The 22,882-nt window shown below is 38.8% G+C and overlaps 1 protein-coding gene across 7 annotated transcripts in view; it reads left to right on the top strand.

Moving 5' to 3' along the window:
• Nucleotides 1-22,882, top strand: part of PLGRKT (plasminogen receptor with a C-terminal lysine) — a 75,118-nt gene that overhangs the window by 24,126 nt on the left and 28,110 nt on the right. For 3 of the 7 annotated variants that reach the window (XM_059141965.1, XM_059141964.1, XM_059141971.1), the window contains exons 4-5: nt 21,109-21,239; nt 21,800-21,909. In XM_059141965.1, the coding sequence (XP_058997948.1) occupies nt 21,109-21,239; nt 21,800-21,909 (241 nt within the window). Of the gene's footprint in view, nt 1-8,844; nt 8,973-11,080; nt 11,178-11,638; nt 11,840-21,108; nt 21,240-21,799; nt 21,910-22,882 lie in introns of all 7 variants that reach the window. The other 4 variants (XM_059141968.1, XM_059141967.1, XM_059141966.1 and 1 more) reach the window with 4 other exon arrangements.

Here is a 22,882-nt window from a genome sequence, read left to right as displayed (position 1 = left end):
TTTCTGGCTATTGGTATGTGTTGTATATCCTTCAATTGCTGTTCTTAGAAAATTGTGCTACTTTGATGTTTAGGATGAGGAGACCTAATAAGGCAAAAGAACAAATATCTCCTTTGTAACAATTCTGACAGTTAAGCATTATGATAGTTGGTACATTAAAAAAAAATATTTAGTCTTTCTTTAATTTTAAAGTTATTTAAATAGTTCTCTCCTAGAATGTTCCCACTTGACATGATATATGGAAGGCAGCATAGATGTAGGTTTGACTGGCCATCACTGTCCTTTGTTTCCAGCACCTGGGCTTGCCTTTTTACAAGTTTTATCTCACAAGAGCCATAAAATGGCTGCATTTTATGGATTGGGGAAACTGCAGTGTAGAGTCCCATGTCTATGTCAGAGAGCTAATACCCAAAGGAGTGTGAGTTCAGAGTCTGGATCTCCCTGGGTCCAAACTCACAAACCCCAACTTCACATGGTGAACTATAGAATGCCACCAAGAATATACCCTGTAAAAGAAAGGTGAGGATGGTGTGCCAGTATTCACATTCTGCTCTTGACCCTGTGGGAGAAAACCCAAGTAGGAAGGGTTTTCAGGGGTCACAGCCTGCCTCTTTGAATTTCTGCCTGAAGCCACTCTGTTTGGCCTTTCCAGATTCTGAAACTGGTCCAGCATCAGGCCGCCTTGATCATTCTGTCAACATGCCCTGATCTTCCCTTAGCAGTCCCATGGTTTTACAGATTAATTTTATATGGAGAAAGGCAAGCAAAATATAAACAAGGCCTTAACTAGGTACAGTGTGGGCAGCTGCTGAGATTGTAAATCAAAAACCTCCTAGCCTGAGGCAGATGAGGGCTAGAAGCAAGGTTCCAGAATCTTCCAGATACCCTGTATTGGTTTCTTCTGACGCTACTAGATTTTTTCAATGAATATCTGATTCAAAAGACATCTTCTTAGTGCTTCTGGCCCCATGACACCAACCCTCCTGAGTATTTTACACTTCAGCCCCCTGGAAACCTTACCCTTGCTCCTCACTCCTCCTTGATAGTTCTCTTTGACAGTTGAATTTTCCTGATGTGCATTCTAGCTGGGAGTTTCTAGGGACCCTGTCCTTCAGAGCACGTCAGTTTCATCTGTGAAGCTATTTCCTCCACTTCATGTTTGTAATGGCTTTAGGTCACCAAGGACAATGCCATCTTATTCTGGAGTGTATGTCAGACTCTCTTTCCTCCACGAGCCAGAAGCAAACTCCTGTTACTTCTGATTTTATTTCTTTGGGTGACCCCCTAAGTTTCTGTCCCTTTCTGGGAGCTTTCAGGGAGTGTACCATCTGTAAAGCAGAGGTGATGCGTACACCTAGGTCTAAATATTCGGAATTTAGTTCTCTGGCCATCTCCCCAGGTTCTCCTTGATGACTCATTACTCAGATGCTGTCAGAGGAAACTTCCCAGAGTCTTTTAATCACGCCCCTCAAAGCACATGTCAGTTTGTACAGACTGAGAAAGAAAAATGGTACCCCTGACAGCCCAGACCTGGTACTGTCAGGCCGCAGTGTGCTCCTGTGGAACATAAACTATTTCACAGATCACCACCATAGACTGCTCTATAATCATGTCAGAACACAGACAAAGATGTGAACATTGTCCAAGCTGCAGAAATGACCAAGCACCCCCCATGCTGACCAATATGAGTGCTGCTGCTTCTTTACTATTTACCCCTTACAGCTGCTTATTAGCTCCTCCCACCCTCTACATAAGACTTAAAATATCCAATCATGGAATTATTCCCACTTTCTGACAGCATCCAATCCAGATGATCTTTGAACCTTCTCCCAAATTATCTAACACATGTCCATATCCTATAAACCTCCTCTAATATCCTCTTTCTGAGACACCCCATGGCTCCCATGGTGTGTGTCTCCTTTGGTGCAACAAGTTGATGAAGACCACTTTTTTGACTATAGGTATGTTCCTGTGGGCTTCAACTGGAGGACACTAATATTAGAATGATAAGATAACAAATATCTAATGCTTAGTTAGCATTTTCTATGTGTACTGTTCTACTCTTTGTACACATTAACCCTTATAAGCCTTGTTACACACTATGACATGGCTACTACTATTACTTCCCTCTGTATATGAGGAAACTGAAGGACAGGGAGGTTGAATAAGTGGCTGTTCTGTTTCCCAGAAGAGCAACATTCCCTTGCAAGTTTGGGCAGTCTGCAAAACAGACCAAGAAAACACTTCGTTTCTCTCTGATCTGGAGGACCATCATGACTGAAGACTAGGCTAGATCCCTAGGTCTGGGTACTTGCTTATTTTAAGCCAAAACCTCAAGGGTTAGGGAAAAAGAATGGAAGAATGAGCTCATTTCTGAAGAATTTTTATTTTCTTCACTGCAAAAGTATCTCTTGCCAAGAACAGTGAGTTTATATTGGCTTTAATGTTTATTCCCCATTATATTTCTCCATATAGCCGGTGATATTTGAGTGATTACTATATGATAGGCATGGTTTCTATGTTTACTAGTTAACAGAATTAATCTCTCAGCCCTTGTCTCAATTTCTCAACAACTATCCCCCTACCTTTTTAAAAAAATTTGTCCGAGAGAGTGTGAGGGGGAGAAAGAGCACAAGGGTGGGGGGCAGGCTCCCTGCTGAGCAAGGAGCCCAAACCTGGGGACTCAAACCCAGGACTCTGGGATCATGTCCTGAACTCAAGGCAGATGCTTAACCAAGTGGGCCACCCAGGCGTCCCTCTGAACAACTTTTGCCGCAGTTGATCACTGATCACTCCCTCCTTGAAACACTCCTCAGTCGCTTTCTGGGAAACCACACCTCCTGTTTCTCCTCCTCCTTCACTAATCAATCCAGCTCAGTCTCCTTTGCCTCCTCTGATCCCTGACTATTTCACATTCCTGGGAGAAGCCCTGGCTCATATCACAATTATCTTCTCTTCTCCATCTGCACTCATTTCATAGGGAATCTTGTCCAATCTCATAATTTCAAATACCACCTATGTAACTGATGACTTCAAATTTATATTTCTACCCCAGACTTATCATACTGTCTACTTGACATATCTACCTAGATATCCATAAACACCCCAAGCTAATATGTGAAAACTACAATTCCTTGTTCTCACCCCACTGGGTCCCATTCTTATCCATCAAATCTGCTTGTCCTGGAGGTTTTCCCATCCCCGTAAGTGGCACCACCATGCCATGCTCAAGCCACAAAGCAAGGATTACCTCTTACTCTTCCCTTTCTCTCACACCCTGTTATCCAGTCCATCAGAAAATCACTTTCAGCTCTAAATTCCAACCATTTCCTGAATCCAACCACTTTTCACCACTTCCATTGCGATCACTTTCCTCCAAACCCCCATCTTTTGCCTCGATTTGTGCTGCAGCCTCCTAATTGCTCCCCTACAACGTCTTCTTTTCTTCTTATGTTGAAATATATTACAAACATAGTAAAGTGTACAAATCTTAAGTGTACAGAAAAAAAATTTCTACATGTTTATGCCTGCATAATTACCACCTAGATCAATATATAGAACATTTCTAGCCCCAGGAGGCTTCCTCCTGCCTCTCTCTCCCACTGTTAAAGACAAAAGTTATCCAGACCTTTCCCTCATAAATTAGTTTTGCCCATGTTAATGCTTCCTATGTATGGGATCATGCAGTATGTAGTCTTTTGTGTCTTGTTATTCATTCAGTATTATGTCCACATTGTTTTTTCACATTGTTGCTTGTAGCAATAATTCAATTTTTTTCCAAGCATTTTTCCATTATATAAAACTATGATTTATTCATCTGTTCTACTGTGGATGGATATTTGGATTGGTTCCAGTTTGGGTCTATTATGATAATTGCTTCTATGAGTGGTAAATATACATGCTAATCTCTGATTAAATACAAGATATCATTAAAAGCCAGACTGATCCTGCTAAAATGCCAATTCACACAAATTCCTGTTCACAATCCTCCAGTAGCTTCCCATCTTCCTCAGAGTAAATGCTACAGTTCCAGCAAGGGCCTATAAGACTTTGTACTCAATTGTGATCTATTCTTTAAAAGCACTGACAATGGAGTGCATTACAAAAAAAGAATTACAGGGGCGCCTGGATGGCTTAGTCAGTGAAGCATCTGACGCTTGACTTTTGGCTCAGGTCATTGTCTCCAGTTGTGGACTGTGCCCTGCATTGGACTGTGTGCTCAGCGCTGAGATGGCGGAGATTCTCTCTCCTTCTCCTTTTGTCCCTCCCCCTGCTCTTGCTCTCTCTCTCTCTGTAAACAAAGAAAGAAAGAGAGAAAGGGAGAAAGAAGGAAGAACAGAGAGAGAAAGAAAGAATTATGTGTCCTTCTAGTGCTATTGAATCAGAACCTCCTCTTAACAAATCCCTCAGTTCAATGACATGCATACTGAGACTTGTGAAGCACTGCCCTTAGTGATCTGTCCCCTCACCACAACTTCTCTGACCTTGTCTTCTACTACTCTTTCCCTTGCTCACTCTACTCTGGCCACACCAGTCACTTTGCTGATACCCCAGACATGCTCATAACTGCAAGGTTGTATGGAAAGGACCTGGTCAGCAGGTTCTTCGGACATGACAAATGATACAGATACAAATACATAGATACAGATGTGGAGACAGAGATAGAGATATAGCTACCTCCATGCATCTATATATGTGTGATAGGCTGAGGGAAAGTATTTTATATGTATTTACATGATATACAGTATATGTGTGCGTGTGTGTGTATCAGACACATACATAACTCTACATGTTGTTACTGAGCACTTGAAGTATGACCAGTGTATCTGAGAAACTGAATCTTTAATTTTATTTAATTTTAATTAATTTCAAGTTAAATACAAACATATTGCTGGTTGCTACCATAATGTATAGCACACCTCTAAGTAACTCTGGATGTCTGGCAGGTAAGGCAATTTTCAAAACTGACTTTTGTGTTATATTTTCCCTCTAAGTAATTTTCACAACAAATGAAATTCACTTATTCCTGGGTATTATATAGTATTTATAATATTATGAATAGTTTTTTTAATGGTTTCTGGCCACATAGAAATTTTTTAAAATTTTTATGTTGACCTTATATGACCTTATATTCAGCCATCCTGCTTAAATTATCTTGTTGATTTTAGTTATTTTCCAATTAAAAAAAATTAGTTATTTTCCAATTTATTTTCTTAAATTCTTATAGATACTTGTTTTCCATTTGTTTTCCATCCTACTTTTATGGCACTATGATTTAAAAAAATGGTCTATGAGATTTCTGCCTTGGGAATTTATTACGATATTTTATTGTGGTAAATGCAATGTTCCCTGAATATTTACAAAGAATATTTTTCTATGTTTATTGGGTTATACACATACACACATAATTAACTTGTTAATTTAATTGCTCAAATCCTCAATATTTCTACATTTTCTATCAGAGCTATCAATTTCTGAAAGAGTTGGTTAAATCCTACCATTATTATTTATAATTTGTAAAATTGTCTTTGTTTTTCCCAACACTTTTGCTTTATATGTTCTAATGCTATACTGTCTAATGTATAAAAGGTTCTGAACTGCTACAGCTTCTTGCTTATTTGTAGAGCTTTCATCACTGTTGAAGTGTGCAGTTCACTCAGTTTTCACAGCCTATGACCTCTTGCAGCCACTTGCCCCTCCCCCTTTGAGGACAGTCATGATCCTGACTTCCTACAGCATAGATTAGTTTTGAATCTGATTTTGATCTTTGTGTCACTGGAATCCTATGGTTTGTACTGTTCTGTGTCTGCCTCCTTTTGTTCAACATTATAACTGTAGGACTGACTGATATCACGTGCAATGCTCTCACTCTCTCTGTAGTTTACCCCAGTGGGACCTAAAAGCCAGCTAGAGAAACCATGCAGCAGTTTCCCTTGTAGACAAATCCAGGAACAGAGAAAGAAGTTTCTAATCACACAGACTACAGTTTTTCTGTGTCTCATATTATCTCAATTTCAGATTCCAGGTATTTTCTTTCTGTACCTTGGTCTCTCTCTGTTAATGTTCTCGATTGCTCTCACCTGTCCGGGGTAACCCTTAGTTGCTTGTTCATATATGCGATGAAGAAGTAAGTTAATCAGTTGGCATGAATTTCCTCTGAATCTGTGGGCTTCGTAGAATGGATGACACGTGCCAACACAAGAGCTGCTCTTTAGGGTGGCTGAGCAAGGAGCAGGCTTAAGAACCCCACAACTGCTTTGGGATGGAGCATAGTGTCATACTCCAGACTGAATGAACCGACTTTTTAAAAAAATGTCTTCCTTGTCTGTCTGTTACTGAAGTCCATAATTAACTCAGTAACATCTCTTCTATCTCTGATCCCAGCCCCAAGAAAAGGGGCTTCCTCCAAGAAATTTTCCACTTTGGAGAAAATTTGACTAGGGGCAAACACTGCCACTTCTCTCTCTGTGTTGCAGGGTATGGATAACCTTTATAGTTACATTTATAGGTAGTTATTAATTAATTCCCCAAGCTTGAAGCTTTTCCAGCATTCTTATAGGTAGAAATGTCCTCCCCTGAGTCTGTTTTAGGTTGTAGTTTCTTCTTTTCTGGTTCTACCATCATTCTGATTCCATCTGCACTCTACTCTTTCAGAAATTCCTCAAAATTTCTTGTTTGTTGATGGCACCCTTTCTTGTTTCCAGACACCATTATGGATGTATTTTTTTTAAATGTTACTAGTTTATTTTTATATAGATAACCATAAAGAAAAAAAAAAGTCCATAATCTTACTACCCGGTAATCCGTACTTCTGTTTCTCCATTTAATTATTATAATTCTTTCATTATAAAATAAACAAAATAAATTAATAAACTAATAAAACTCAATATACAGGGGCACCTGGGTGGCTCAGTCGGTTAAAGCCGCTGCCTTCGGCTCAGGTCATGATCCCAGGGTCCTGGGATCGAGCCCCGCATCGGGCTCTCTGCTCGGCAGGGAGCCTGCTTCCTCCTCTCTCTGACTCCCTCTCTGCCTAACTGTGATCTCTGTCTGTCAAGTAAATAAATAAAAATTAAAAAAAAAAAACTCAATATACATTTATGATAAAAAAAACTCTCTACAAAATGGGTACAAATGAAATTTACTTCAACATCATAAAGGCCACATATGACCAACACACAGCTAATATCAGACTCAACAATGAAAAGCTATGAGCTTTTTCTTTAAGATCAGGAAGAAGACAAGGATGACAAGCATTCTTGCCACTTTTATTCAACATAGTATTAGAAGTCCTAGCCACAACAATTAGGCAAGGAAAAACAATAAAACACATCCAAATTGGAAAGGAAAAAGCAAAACTGTCACTATTTGCAGATGACATGACACTATATATTAAAAAAAAAAAAAACTAAAAAAACCCCTAAGACTCCACCCTTAACCTATTAGAATAAATAAATTCAGTAAAGTTGTAGGATACGAAATTAATATACAGAATTTGTTGCATTTCTATACACTAATAATAAACTATCAGAAGTAGAAATTAAGAAAACAATCCATTTACAATTACATCAGAAAGAGTAAAATACCTAGGAATAAATTTAATTTATTTAATTTAATTTAAATTTAATTTAAACAACCAAGGAGGTAAAACCTATGTGCTAAAGACCTGGATGAAAGAAATTGGAGATAACATAAAATAAATGGAAAGATATCCTATGCTAATAGATTGGAAGAATTAATAGTGTTAAAAATGTCCAAATCACTCAAACCTGTTTACAGATTCAGTACAATCCCTATCAGAATACCAAAGACATGAAATGTGCTACATTTTTAAAAAAAGATTTTATCCATTTAGGGGCGCCTGGGTTGGCTCAGTGGGTTAAGTCTCTGCCTTTGGCTCAGGTCATGATCCCCAGGGTCCTAGGATTGAGCCCCGCGCATCAGGCTCTCTGCTCAGCGGGGAGCCTGCTTCCTCCTTTCTCTCTCTCTGCCTGCCTCTCTGCCTACTTGAGATCTCTGTCAAATAAATAAAATCTCTAAAAAAAAGATTTTATCCATTTATTTGATAGACAGAGAGAGATCACAAGTAGGCAGAGAGGCAGGCAGAGAGAGAAGGGGAAGCAGGCTCCTTGCCGAGCAGAAAGCCTGATGCGGAGCTCCATCCCAGGACTCTGTGACCATGACCTGAGCTGAAGGCAGAGGCCCAACCCACTGAGCCACCCAGGCGACCCTCTGTGCTACATTTTAAGTTAACCTAATTGCTATCATACTCTATATAAAATTCTGTATCTTGCTTTTTAAATTTGACACTGTGCCTGCACTTTCCAGTGTTGTGGATAGCCTTTACAATGTGGACAGTCATTGTTAAGGCTGCAGAATATTTCATTATATGAATAATATTCTATTACCCACTTATCCACTGCACTCTTGTTGGGCATGAAAACAAGTATCTAGCTTTCCAGACAGCTCAAGTTCAGATTCAGTCTGAAATGGAGCTTGGGGGCTATATTTTTCCTTCTTTATAAAAATTAGGTTTGAATAAGTTAACATGTGCACATGATATAAAATTCTGAAATAAGGAGAAAGTATATAGTGAAAACTTCCTTCCACCCCTGTCCCCAGCCATCTAGTTTATCTCCTCAGATGTAATCACTGTTAGTAGTTTCTCAAAGTTTCCAAAGGCAGTCCACAGAGTCAGGTATATATGACTATGAACACTATGAACACACGAACACTATGAACACATGTGTGTGTGTGTGTGTGTGTGTGTGTGTGCATGCAGTGGTAGCATGTTATACATTCTTCTATGCCTTGTTTCTTTCCATTTAATAATATATCTTATAGGTTTTTTCACACCAGAAGATGTATCTTCATAGGGAAAGTAATGATACTGATGATGACAAGAACAGAAATAATAACTAGTTTTTATTAAGTAATGCTATTTCTCAGAAGTGGAATTGCTAGACCAAAAGGTAGGTGCATTTTTAAAAAATATTTATTTATTTTAGAGGTGGGGGGAGAGAAAGAGAGAATGCATGAGTGGAGCGAGGGGCAGTGGAAGAGGGAGACAAGTAGACTCCCAGCTGAGTGGGAAGCCCGGTGCAGGGCTCAATTTCACCATCCTGAGATTATGATCTGAGCCAAAATCAAGAGTTGGACACTCAACTGACTGAGACACCCAGGTACCCCAAAGGGTAGATGCATTAAAAAATTTTTTTATAGTTCTTTTTTTAAAATTTTTTTTATTTAATTTTTTATTTTTTATAAACATATATTTTTATCCCCAGGGTTACAGGTCTGTGAATCGCCAGGTTTACACACTTCACAGCACTCACCAAAGCACATACCCTCCCCAATGTCCATAACCCCACCCCCCTTCTCCCAACCCGCCTCCCCCCAGCAACCCTGTTTGTTTTGTGAGATTAAGAGTCACTTATGGTGTGTCTCCCTCCCAATCCCATCTTGTTTCATTGATTCTTCTCCTACCCACTTAAGCCCCCATGTTGCATCACCACTTCCTCATATCAGGGAGATCATATGATAGTTGTCTTTCTCTGCTTGACTTATTTCGCTAAGCATGATACGCTCTAGTTCCATCCATGTTGTTGCAAATGGCAAGATTTCATTTCTTTTGATGGCTGCATAGTATTCCATTGTGTATATATACCACATCTTCTTTATCCATTCCTCTGTTGATGGACATCTAGGTTCTTTCCATAGTTTGGCTATTGTGGATGTTGCTGCTATAAACATTTGGGTGCACGTGCCCCTTCGATCACTACATTTGTATCTTTAGGGTAAATACCCAGTAGTGCAATTGCTGGGTCATAGGGCAGTTCTATTTTCAACATTTTGAGGAACCTCCATGCTGTTTTCCAGAATGGTTGCACCAGCTTGCATTCCCACCAACAGTGTAGGAGGGTTCAGGGAGGCTTAGTTTTATCTTTTTGTTTTACTTCTCTTTTGCTTTATTTCAATTCCTGAAAATAAGTACTTCACAAATTTTCTGGCTATTATTATAAGAGGTATAAACAATATTACTCCCCATTTTATTTTAACTGTAATGGCATCTCATTAGACTGAAGTTATCTATTTGACAACCTCTTATCTGGAACATGATGAGGAAGTAAGAAGAAATACTTAAAGACAAAAGAACCAAATAACTATAACAAAGCCATATTCTAAAATGCATGCAACATACCCACAGGAGGCCCCTGTATTAGGAATACATGTATTTTTATTTTATACACAGTTCTAACAAGCTTTGCTCCCTTACTGCCCTTAAGACAATTACAAGCAACAGATCATCGAGAAAGAAAGAGAGGAAGACAAAGAACAGAGAGGGAATCCCAGAGAGACTGGTACTTAGAAGAGGATTTCCTACCATGAATGAGAAATAACTACTTGATACAGGAGGAGACAAAAGACAAATGCAGAGGCCTAGAGCCATTGTGTGAGCTCCAGCAGCACCCCTCATTCAGCAGCACAGGAGACCTAAAGATGATTCTTTTTTTTTTTTTAACATATTAAGATATTATTTATTTATTTGACAGACAGAGATCACAAGTAGGCAGAGAGACAGGCAGAGATGAGCAGAGAGCCCGATGTGGGGCTCGATCCCAGAACCTTGGGATCATGACCTGAGCCAAGAGCAGAAGCCACTGAGCCACCCAGTCACCCCCTAATGATGATTCTATGTCTTTACAAAAAGAAGTCGCCTAATGTAAACCTTCTTGGAAAAGGGTATATAACCACTAACTAACTAAATTTATAAGCCACCAAACAACTTTGGTTTGTTATATTCTATTATGAAGGCAACAGCATATTATACTGTATACCAGAGTAAAAGCAGTATATAACTTTTATACAAATGTCTATTAAAATGGTTAGAAATCCTTTATGCAAATTTTTTTGCTTAAAGGAGTATATTTTTAGTCCTCTGGATAATGCTTTTAAATGTGAACACCTGATTCCCTAATATTGCTGAAAACGTAACATTTCTTTATTTTTGTTGCTGTTGTGTTTGTTTTTTTGTTTTTTTTTTTTTTTGGCCTGTTCTCATCGACTGATAAACATTAAGATGCTAGGCTAATGTCTGGAAGATTCTAACTCCATTTGTAACGAGCTATTACAACATTTAAAGTTCTCTCTATATAGAAGTTATTGATTATTGCTGGGTAAGTTACATTTACAATAAAATAAACATCTTATGAATTAAATAGGTTATATAAAACATTTTTCTATTCCTAAATGAACAGCATAACTTATTATGTGAAAATAAATATTAGGGAAGATAGGCTTTATTGAGAACATTGGATTAACAGTCCAGAGAAGGAGCTCTAGCCTTGCCAAACACTCATTCTACACATTTGTATGTGCCTTTAAATTTTGGAGCTATGGTTTGTTTATCTAAAAGGTAAAAGAAAACTCAGAACATACAGAACTATACATACTGGCAAGTTACTTCATCATTCTTACCAGTTTCCTCTTCTGGAAAAATGGGGATGTTACTAGCATCTGCCAACAGACGGTTACAGGAAGTAAATGACTCAATAGCCATTAGCTTTTGGGAATAATATGTTCATTTCTGTGGAGATTTTGTCTCTTTCCCCTGAAACACATTTTTACTTTCCTATAGGCTTCAAGATGTATAGAAATGTATTTCTGACTGATACAATGTAGAGCTGCTACTGCTCTTCCCATACAAACCTCCTTTCCTCCAACCACCCTAAGCATGTTAAAAAAAAAAAAAAGAAAGAAAGAAAGAAAGAAAAAGAAAAGAAAAGGTGCTCTGTAGACATAATTTCTTTTTAGTCTCCTAAGAAAATAAACTCATGAGGTAGGTACTGTTACTGTGCCCATTTTACAGATGAGAAAACTGAAGCTTAGATACATCCTGACTTGCCTGAGGTCACATGGCTGGGAAGAGAGGGCTGGAGTCCCATCTAGAAAACTGCAGGAGGCCAGGCTGACCAAAGCTGGGAAGGGCTGCAGCAGAAAATGAGGTTGTCCAAGGGCACACCTGGTCTGGAAGTCCTGGAAAGCCGAGCAAGCATTTACGTGTGATGTCACAAAAAGAGAAGCCTTAGAAGTTTTTGAGCAGGGCAGCAACAGGAGCAGAATTGATATTTTTAAAATCAATCTCAAAATTTTATATCTATTTTCTAGGCAAATAATAGCAACTAACTTTTACCTAACCCTTATTAAAGCTGTGCTCTAGACCTCTACATGTATTTGCTCATTTAATCCTTACACAACTCTTTAAAAGGTAGGCACTGTCAAGGCGCCTTCGGCTCAGGTCGTAATCCCAGGGTCCTGGGATTGAGCCCCACATGGGGCTTTCTGCTCGGCGGGGAGCCTGCTTCCTCCTCTCTCTCTGCCTGCCTCTCTGCCTACTTGTGATCTCTGTCAAATAAATGGATAAAATCTTGAAGAAAAAATTAAAAAGGCAGGCACTGTCATTTGTCCATTACAGATGAGAAGACTGAAGCACAGAAAGGTGCAAGAACTCACCAAAATCTAAACAGCTTGCAAGTGATGGAACTCGCCTTCACATGCAGTATGCACCAGAGTGCAGAGTAGTAACCTCTGGGCCACAGTGCTTTTGTTAATAGACTTATACCACAGGCTAGACATATAAGGCTATCGCAGGGCCACTGCAGTAGCCATGGTCTGAGGTAATAAGGACTTGGATGCCAGGGGAGGTGACAAGGGTGGAGAAAATGAGAGATTTCAAGAGAAAAATTGGTGGACTTTCTGAATTAGATACTTGTGGGATTAAGAAGAGGGGTTAGCTGAAAATGAGACCAACATTTTCATTCCCCTGGAAGAATCCCAGAGCCTCTGAGGAATCCAAGGACCTGGCAGAGAGGCTGGTCAGGAGGAAAAGTATACCTCAAGTGCAGGGAAGGTTGAATTCAGCATAGTGCCAGGAATGCTAGGTTGGATGGCTGCAGCTGGCAGCATTGCTCAGTGAGTAGATGGGGCTCCAGAAAGAGAGGTGGGGGTCTTCAGCAAAGAGGAACTTCAAACTCAGGAAAACAGAGAAACTCTCTCAGAAAGAGAGAGTGAAAAAAGTGAAAGAATACTCCAACAGGGACAGGAGATAAAGGGTAAAAGGAAGACAAAGGGGCTAACACACAGGAATGGCTGTGGTGCTCCAGTCCCTTGCAATATGCCACATTATTTAGGAAAACAATCTGTAAGTAGCTATATTGCTCCTAAAGACAGAGAAATTGGAGTCAAGATATTTAGGGGTCTTAACACAATCACACAGCAAGTAAGTGACATAACTAGAATTTGAACCTAGTCCATGCAACCCTAAAGTCCATCTTCTTCCATAAGCAAAAATGTGTGGAAAGGGAGACATGGTTGGGGCAGGTGAGGGCTGGTGGCTGGAGTCTAGGAAAAGATGGCAAGACATGAAGCCCAAGAGGCAAACCAGAATAGGATTTTTAAAAACTATGTCATGTCTAGGAATTAAAGAACCAGTGAAAGGTTTTTAGGAAAGTGATATAAGAATCATTTAAAGATAGGAATATAAATATAAACAAAGATAAAGAGAGAAATATTAAAAAATGGATGGATTAAGGAAGAAACCAGGAACAGAGAATACAGATTGTGATAATACTATATTTTTGTTGATGAATAATGATGGTCTCGGCTGGAGCAAAGACAGCAGAGAAGAAAGAGCCTGGACATTTTGGTAAGACCTCCCTATCAGTGTCCCAGGGGAGACGCCCAGAAGGCAGTTGGAAATAGTATCTACCACTAAAAGAGTTCTAGGATGGAGATTTAGAATTCAGAAGTCATCAGCAAGGGGTGGTAGTTGGAGACTACAAGGTGATGGTATCACCAGGAACTGGAAGACCAAGAGGAGAAGGCTAAGCAGGAAACTCTGGGGGAAAGTAAACAGAGGATTTGAAGGACCTTCTCTGGAAGCGTCTCCAATGCTCATTTGTTCCTAGGAGTTGCCTTTTTCCTTTGTATCCCATTTACAGAAGGTGAGCAGGTCTCAGCCTTTCAGAACTTTCTCAGCTTCTTATAGCTTCTTATTCTGCCTTTGTCTAGAGCAGACACTATTTTCCTTATAAAGCCATGGGCTTGGGGGTGCCTGGGTGGCTCAGCTGGTTAAGCAGCTGCCTTTGGCTCAGGTCATGATCTCATGGTCCTGAGATGGAACCTTGTGTAGTCCTGTCTGGTCCCTGCTCAGTGGGAGGTCTACTTCTCCCGTTCCCTCTGCCCTCACCACCACTTGTGCTCAAGTGTGTGCGTGCATCTTCTCTAATAAATAAAATCTTACCAAAAAAAAAAAAAGTCAAGGGCTTGACTTATTCTCTCCAAGGGCACTTGGCCTGGAGCCCCAAACCCATGTCTGTGCCACAGGATAGGGGAAGCCACATCTCAAGAAGTGTTTAGACAGTCAAGTCTGCAGACCAGGGTCATTACTTGGGAAGTGGTGGTGCCTCCCAGTTCTCTGGGTAATTAGATATGGCATTGAGAAGGAGGTCTTATAAGAACCTTGGGAGGCTCACATTCAGAAAGTGGTGGTCACTGAAATCACTAAGGGAAGGGAGACATGAAATCCAATGTGAGAACCTGGAAGCAGTGTGTTGTTAAGGTTCTTTCAAAGAGATTTAAACAGAATAATTCAGACCAGTTTGTACCCCAGGTCAATGTAGAGCTCTTTGTGCAGTCTTTCTAAAATTCTGGCATTAATTAATATGGAAAACTATCAGCTTTTCAGATGGTAATCACATACCCAGTCCATTCACCGCCATTTTCTATACTGACTTGATTATTCCAAGTATACTTAGAGTAGACTGCAAATTTGGACTTTGGGACAGGCAGGTATGGGTCAGAATCCCAGATCTGCTGTTTAATAAGTGAGGCCACAGGGAAAATCACTCAGACTTTGATTATCAGTTTCCTCAACTGTAAACTGAGATAATACCTTCCTTGGCAGTTAATGCTGACCAGATCATTTAACTTCTGTTCCATTCTGACTCCTTTGGAGAGTGCCTGCCAATGCAACAGAGGCTAAAAAGCCAAAGATTTGAATTTGAATTTGAATTTCTCAGACTCCTTTGCAGTTGAGCTTCACATCTGACCTGAAGCTGCCAAGTAGGCATGCCCAAAGGACACTGCGGAGGTGGATGTGGGTGGTGTAAATTTCTGAGAAGACACTGGATCTTCTTGTTACCCCTGTAGCAGAAGTGACTAGTATTCTGGGAATGTGGAGGTGGAGTTTCAGCATTTGGTCCATAGTATCTACGATAGGAGATGGCAGCTGTGGGTTTACCCCAGGTGAGCCCCACGTTCCGGCAGAGCATTTCTCCTGTTGTTCCTAATAGTACAGGAGGCAAATTGACTCTCATGGCTCCCCCAGAAATTCTTAAGCTGCTACATACCCTGCAATAATTGTCATTTTGTTTAAACTACTAGTTGGAATGGATTCTGTTTTCTTCAACTCATAGACAGACCTCACAGGGTTTGATGGGAAAGTTGATGTAACTAACTACTACAGCACCAAACACCTTGCTAGTGGGCCACATTGTTATTAGTAGTGTATCAGCTGCCACAGTGAAGTAGAAATAAGCATACTACAATTTCTTTTTCTTTTAAAAGATTTTATTTATTTGTTTGAGAGAGAGAGTGAGAAAGAGAAAGAGAGAGTACAAGAAGGGGGGGGGGGTCAGATGGAGAAGGAGACTCCCTGCTGAGTGGGAAGCCCCATGCGGGACTTGACCCCGCATGTTTTGGTTCTAAGATTCTTAGTTCTAAGTATTATAAAATAGAGGTTTTAGTTTTGTGCACAGTTAGGACTGACATAGTGGAACATTAATTATCAAACTATGAAATATGTACTTTTTAAAATGAGGAAAACCAGGATAAAAGAAAATACCCTCACTGTTGTTATTTAAGTTGTGGAATTGTCTTCAATTTCAGTTATTAGTGCTTATAGCAGATGCAGTTAGGAATGGTCTTTAAAGAATTTTAAGATAATGGTTGAGAAGGTCAATAGTCTTTTGTTCTTTCCCAGCCTCTGCTCATCTTGTTAGCATCTTCCGATACTGAAAGTCAATACAGGGACACCTGGGTGGCTCAGTGGGTTAAAGCCTCTGCCCTTGGCTTAGGTCATTATTTCTGGGATCGAGCTGCTCTCTGCTCAGCAAGGAGCCTGCTTCCCTTTCTCTCTCTCTGCCTGCCTCTCTGCCTATTTGTGATCTCTGTCTGTCAAATAAATAAATAAAATCTTAAAAAAAAAAATAAAGTCAATACATTTGGAATCCATGACTTAACACAGAGGGTTTTTGCCAAACTGGCATTTTTATTTTTTACTTAGGGTGACCTTACTGTTTACACACATCTGGGAGTAAAAATGGATTTAATTATGTTTACTCTTTATAGGAAGATGTGTAACAAGATGCTTTAAGTAAAGCTTTTAAGCTTCTAAATGCTACTATAATTTTGTTTATGTTGTTATTTTCATAAGTCATTCATAAAAAATTATTGCTCTTTTTTTTTAAAGCTCAAACTTACTACTCATTTCCCCTTCTGGATCCTCTCCAAACTACTCACTGGATATTGAGCATTTAAAATATCTGTAGAGCAAATTAAGGATAAATCTACTTGTCACAGCTTTCATTATAGTTGCTTTATTTTAACAATCTTAGTTTATTTTATGCTTACCTGAGATTATGATTTTGCATTTAGTTTAGAGGGTGTCAATAATGTTTCTGCTAATTTAACAAAGGCAAATAAGAAATATTTTCATTTCTGATAAAAATAAATCTCTTTTGTGGCAGGACACATAGAATACTTTTTGACATTGCCCAATTAAGCAAATAAAAACACAACTTTTCTGTTACTTGGAAATGCATAAGTTAAAAGAGAAAGGGCTCCCCTCTTACTCTGTTGGTGGTAAGGCAAACTGGTGTAGCTACTCTTGAAAAAAGTATGGAGATTCCTCAAATGGGTTAAAAAAACCAAAAATTGTACTACTGGGTATTTATCCAAAGGATACAGACACAGTGAAAAGAAGGGGCACATGCACCCTCATGTTTATATTAGCAATGTCCACAATAACACAAATATGAAAGGAGCTCAAATGTCTATCAACAAATGAATGGATAATGAAGATGTCATATATACATACTATGGGATATTACTTAGCCATCAAAAAGAATGAAATTTTGCCATTTACAACCACATGGATAGAACTAGAGGGTGTTATGCTAAGTGAAATAAGTCACTCAGAGAAAGACATATACCATATGATTTCACTCATACGTGGAATTTAGGAAACAAAACAGATGAACGTAAGGGAAAGGAAGGAAAAATAAAACAAGATGAACTCAGAGGAGGCAGACCATAAGAGACTCTTACCTAAGAGACAAACTGAGGGTTGCTGGAGGGGAGGTGGGTAGAGGGATGGGGTAACTGGGTGATGGGCATTAAGAAGGGCACTTGATGTAATGGGAACTGGGTGTTGTATGCAACTGAGACAAATCACTAAATTCTACCCCTGAAACTAATAATACACTATATGTTAATTGATTTTCTTTTTTCTTTTTTTTTTTTTTTAAAGATTTTATTTATTTATTTGACGGAGAGAGATCACAAGTAGGTAGAGAGGCAGGCAGAGAGAGAGGAGGAGGAAACAGGCTCCCTGCCGAGCAGAGAGCCCGATGCGGGACTCGATCCCAGGACCCTGAGATCATGACCTGAGCCGAAAGCAGCGGCTTAACCCACTGAGCCACCCAGGCGCCCTGTTAATTGATTTTCAATAAAAAAATAAATAAATGAACAAAGGAGGAAAAAAAATTAATATAGACTTAGTTATTATTACTGGGCATATGACTACAGAATTATAATTAAACATTCTTATAAACAAGTCTTTAAAATTACTTTAAAAATAATTAATTAATTAAAATAAAATAGATAAAGAATTTTATATTTATACTTTGGTTAAAGACTGCTAAAAAAAACTTACTGTACATGTTCTCTTTTGCTCTTATTTCTCATTAGTGTCAATATTGGGAGAAGGGTAAAAATGAATGTACACTTAATTATGTTATGCCTATTATTGATAAACTAATAACTGTATCAATATAATTATCCCTTTAAGGCTACTAAAAAAGTTTGGTAATAAATTAACTAATTTGGTTTTTATAATATTTTATTTATTTATTAGAGAGAGAGACCACAAGCAGGAGGATAGGCAGAGGGAGAGGGGGAAGCAGACTCCCTGCTGAGCAGAGAGCAGGATGCAACTTGGGACTCCATCCCAGGACTCTGGAATCATAACCTGAGCTGAAGGCAGACACTTAACTGACTGCGCCACCCAGGCACACCCTGTTAATTAATTTGAATTTTAAATGTATTTAGATCTAGACCTATGATTTTTAAGCATAACTTTATGAAGTATGTGGTAGTTAATAAAGCTCTAATTGATAATTAAAATTATACCTCAGCGGTACCTTTTGTCAGGAAATTTTTGCCAATGGAAAGGGTATGTGTAGATTTTTTTTTAAACTCTAGGCTCAGAGTCTGTTACAGATACATAATCTTGCTGATTTTCACAATTTCTCTATGATACATGGAGATACATGGCTCAATTCTTATCAGTAAAAGAGACCCAGAATATAACATTTGTTTATAACCATTTTTTAAACTAAATTTTAGAACAGTTTTAGATTTATAGAAAAAGAGGACAAAGTTCTTGAATACTCTACCTTTTGTATACTCTACAGATAATATCTTACATTACTATGGCACAGTTGTCACAACTAAGAAATTAACATTGATATACCACTTTTAAATAAACTTCATATTCAAATTTCATGAGTTTTTCCCTTGATGTCCTTTTTCTGTCCCAAAATCCCATCCTGGATGCTCCATTAAGGTTAACACTGAGGTTCACTCTGTGCTGTAAAGTTTAAAGGGCTCTGAGAAATGCAAGGTATTCACCATGACAGTACTATACAGATGAGTTCCACTGCCTTAAAAAGCCTTCTGTCCCCAATCTTTTGAGAGTTCCAAGAGGTTCAGTTTTCAAACTGATATTTCAGTGTGATTTTTGGTGGGAAAAACCTAGGTTTTGAGTTTTCAGGCAGTGGTTCTCAATCTTAGCTGTACACTGGAATTACCTGGCAATCTTTAAAAAATACTAGTGACTGGTCCTAATTCCAGATCCCAGTTTCATTGGTCCCTTCTGGTTTCATTGGTCTGATATGTGGGCCTGGGCACTGAGATTTTTAAAAGCTCCCTAGATGCTCACAAATGTGCAAGTAAGATTCAGAACCACTGATCCTGCATTCATCTGTGTCATGACTAGATTCAGCTATCGTTTGATAACAGCACAAATGATTAATTCATGCATTCTACATCACTTTGGAGGGATACTATGAACTATCATCTAAGTTTTTTAAATAAGTAATATAGCAAGGATAAATCTCACATTCTAAATAATCATGTATGCAAAAACACTATTTACTCACTAACTGAACCCAAAATAAACTTCAATTTCTACTACTGAGGGCAAATTTAATTTTGACAAATTAAAGTGACTCAATTACTTCATCTTAACACACTTCTTTGTGAATTCAGCTTGGCTCCCTTCCCTTCTCTGTCCATTTTTTCCTGGACCAATCTAGTTTTGAGTCCAAGTGATCTCAAGTGGCATGGTCATAGGGAAGGCACATCTGGTTGGAGGAGGCTTCTGTAGTTATTTTCTGTTTGATCAACCTGTGTAGTGCCAGGTGGTCTGTTGTGGGCGTTCCACCATGTTTCAGATTGGTTTGGCCATCTCTCTGCCCTCTAGGGTGCTGCTAATCCTCTGACATCCAGCCACTTTTCCTGCCCAGCGCTTGGTTTATGGCCTCTACTGAAGTGTCTTTTATGGGGTCCCCAGGCTCTAGGTTTCGGTGACTACCTGCTAAGCCACCTGCTTTCAATTCTCAGCCACCTTCTGTTCCCCTCTTCAGGCTGATATGGGAACCTTGCAGATATTCTCCACACCCCTTGGCGGCTGAGGGAGCTGGAGTGGCCTCTCTCAGGTCTGATCTAAGCTTAGATCTGCACTGAAACCATTTCAGCTCTACTTTAGTTGCCCCTTCCCCAAATTCTTGATAGAAGATAGGTCCACAAGTGCTTTCTCTCCAGGGATCCCCAAATCCCAAATTCATCATAACTCTCCAAAATTTCAACTCCTAAGAGAAGCCAAGGAACCAAGCCCCATCTTTCTAAAGTCTCCTTCTTCCTCTTCCAGTTTCTTCTCACAGTAGAAAGATGGGAAAAAGAGAAAACTGAGTCATGTTACTACTCATTCCTCCCCACCCTATGGTTTACATCACGAATTCTATGCTTGCTCTCCTCTAGGTTCTGCTAATGATACACAGTGCCAAGATTTTAGACTTTAAAAAACAATTTTCTTTCTCGAGTCTTTCTCAAAATAATAGACTATTGCTTCTCTTGTGTGTTTTCTAAAAATCTATCCAGAAATCCAGTCTCCTGTGTTCTGGGCTATACCTGCTTTCTGCTCAAATGCAGGGAAAGACACTCACTAAAGTAACAAAAGACTTGAGGCATCAAGAGAATAGTGGCAAAGAAAAATCTCCACTGATGTCTCAGAATAATACCCTCTCCCCTCATATCATAATATGATAAGGACCTGCTACTCCAAATGAATGTCAATTTGCAGTTGGATAAAATGATTTCAGTACAAGTTGTAATTAAGATCAGAAAGATGTACCTTCATTTAAAGGCACATAGATCTTTTCTCACATGTGACACAATAGGCTGAACATATATTTTAGAGTTGAATAAAAGCTCCAGGCCACATGCATTCGAGACCTTGGGACACAGAAGAAGAATATCACATCCATTCTACATACATTCCAAGATTTCACTGCCAAGATGATGGAGATAGCTATCCAGAGGAACTTTAGTTAAAGTCTACTGAGATTTAAAAAAAAAAAAAAAAAAAGAAAAGAAAAGACAAAGCAAAGCAATTGAAGAAGGAAAATCCCCTGGAAAAGCAGATTATTAACTCTGTGCTCAGAATGAAAAAATGAGTAACCAGACTGTCATTTGTTTCATCCTCAGCTGGAAAGGCAGCTAATGATGCAGAATGAAATGAGAGAAAGACAAATGGCCTTGCAGATTGCTTGGTCTCGGGAATTCCTTAAATATTTTGGAACTTTTTTTGGCATTGCAGCCATCTCTTTAACAGCTGGGTATGTTTGCTATTTACTTTAAATTTTTCTTAATTTGCTTCTTTTTTGTTTTTGACATTAGCTTATTACTATCAAGTTGGCCAAGATAGGACTTTGGTCCCAATGGTGTATATGTAAACACAATAACCCGTTATGGGTTAGTACTTGGAAGTGACGGTAGAACCAGGGTAGAAATAGTTCATTCTACCTCTAGTTTCTCAGATTTCTCCCATCTTTGTCTCCATTATATAAGTTGACACCAAGACAGAAGAAGGCCTCTGCAAAATGATCTCCATAATCCCTAAAGGACAGATATCAATACTTAACCATTTTTTAAATGAGTAATCTGAGTATCAACATCAAATAAAAGTGGGAAAAGTCATAGATTCTGCCCTTGAGAACTGCAGTATGTGGTGAGGCCTTATGAGTAAGAAAATCCTATTTCCATAGATGATTCAAATGAACTAAGTAACTCCTAAAATGGTGGACATTATTCCAAAAAGAAGGTAATTTTTTTTCATTGTGTTTACAGATATGTATTTATAGGTCACTGATATTTTTTCTTTTTGTTTTTGAACCAGAGCAATAAGAAGGAAGAAGCCAGCCTTCCTCTTCCCTATTATTCCATTAAGCTTTGTGTTCACCTACCAGTATGACTTAGGATATGGAACCCTTCTACAAAGAATGAAAGGTCAGTCTTTGATAAACTAGAGTATATTCCTGATTTTTTTCTGGTTCAAGGATCGTCTTCTTATGACCCCTTGATTTATGATCCTGACAAGACCCCACTCCCAGAGCTACCAGTGACCAACATTTCTGTTCCCTCTCATGCAATATGCTGGAGTCAGCTCATACCAGCTCACAAGAAATGACTTATCAAATTTTCAGGAATTTGTAAGCTGGTTATTAAATATAGTCATTGTTAAACATTATATTAGATAAAGTTATAATTAAATAAATTACAAAAAATATTAAATTATGTTTTTAACAATGGCAATAAATACTCAGAACTTAATCAGTTTTTCATTATTTTACTATTATTATCTGCACTCTGGTTATGTATACCTGTCTTAGTATATCTATTGTATCTGTATGGTAGAAATAAAGATACAATATACACACACAATAAGAGAACACATATAACTCCAACTTCAGTGGCATCCCATTGGTAGCCTGAAGTTGGTCATGGTGGGAGTATTTACACCATGGAATCTGCAAACACCAAATCAAGGCCTGACATTATTTTGTTAACTGTCTCGGTCAGGGTTCGGCAAACTGTGGCCTGCAGGGTGGTCACATGTTTTTGAAAGTAAAGTTTTATTAAAACACAGACATGCCCATTCATTTGTGAATTCTCTATGGATGTGTTTCCATTACCATGACAGAGCTGAGTGACTGCAACAGAGATATAAGGCCCCACAGACCTAAAATATTTACTATCTGGCCCATTTTAAGAAAGCTTGCCAACCAATAGTCTAGATTTAAGGAAGTGATGAAGCAAATGTTAATAATGCAGATTATGCTTAAATGTTTGTTGTGTCAGTAGCCATTACATTGTGAATAGTATAAACAACTGAGGAAATATTCTCCTGACATTTAAAAACTATTATCTGATTCATCCAAGGTGTTTACATCATTCCCACAGAAAAAAGTTCCAACATTTG

The sequence above is a fragment of the Mustela lutreola genome, chromosome 12 (genome assembly GCF_030435805.1).
Source record: "Mustela lutreola isolate mMusLut2 chromosome 12, mMusLut2.pri, whole genome shotgun sequence".
NCBI classification, from domain to species: domain Eukaryota; kingdom Metazoa; phylum Chordata; class Mammalia; order Carnivora; family Mustelidae; genus Mustela; species Mustela lutreola.
The sequence above is the reverse complement of the archived record's forward strand: the minus strand, read 5'-3'. Positions and strand labels throughout refer to the sequence as shown.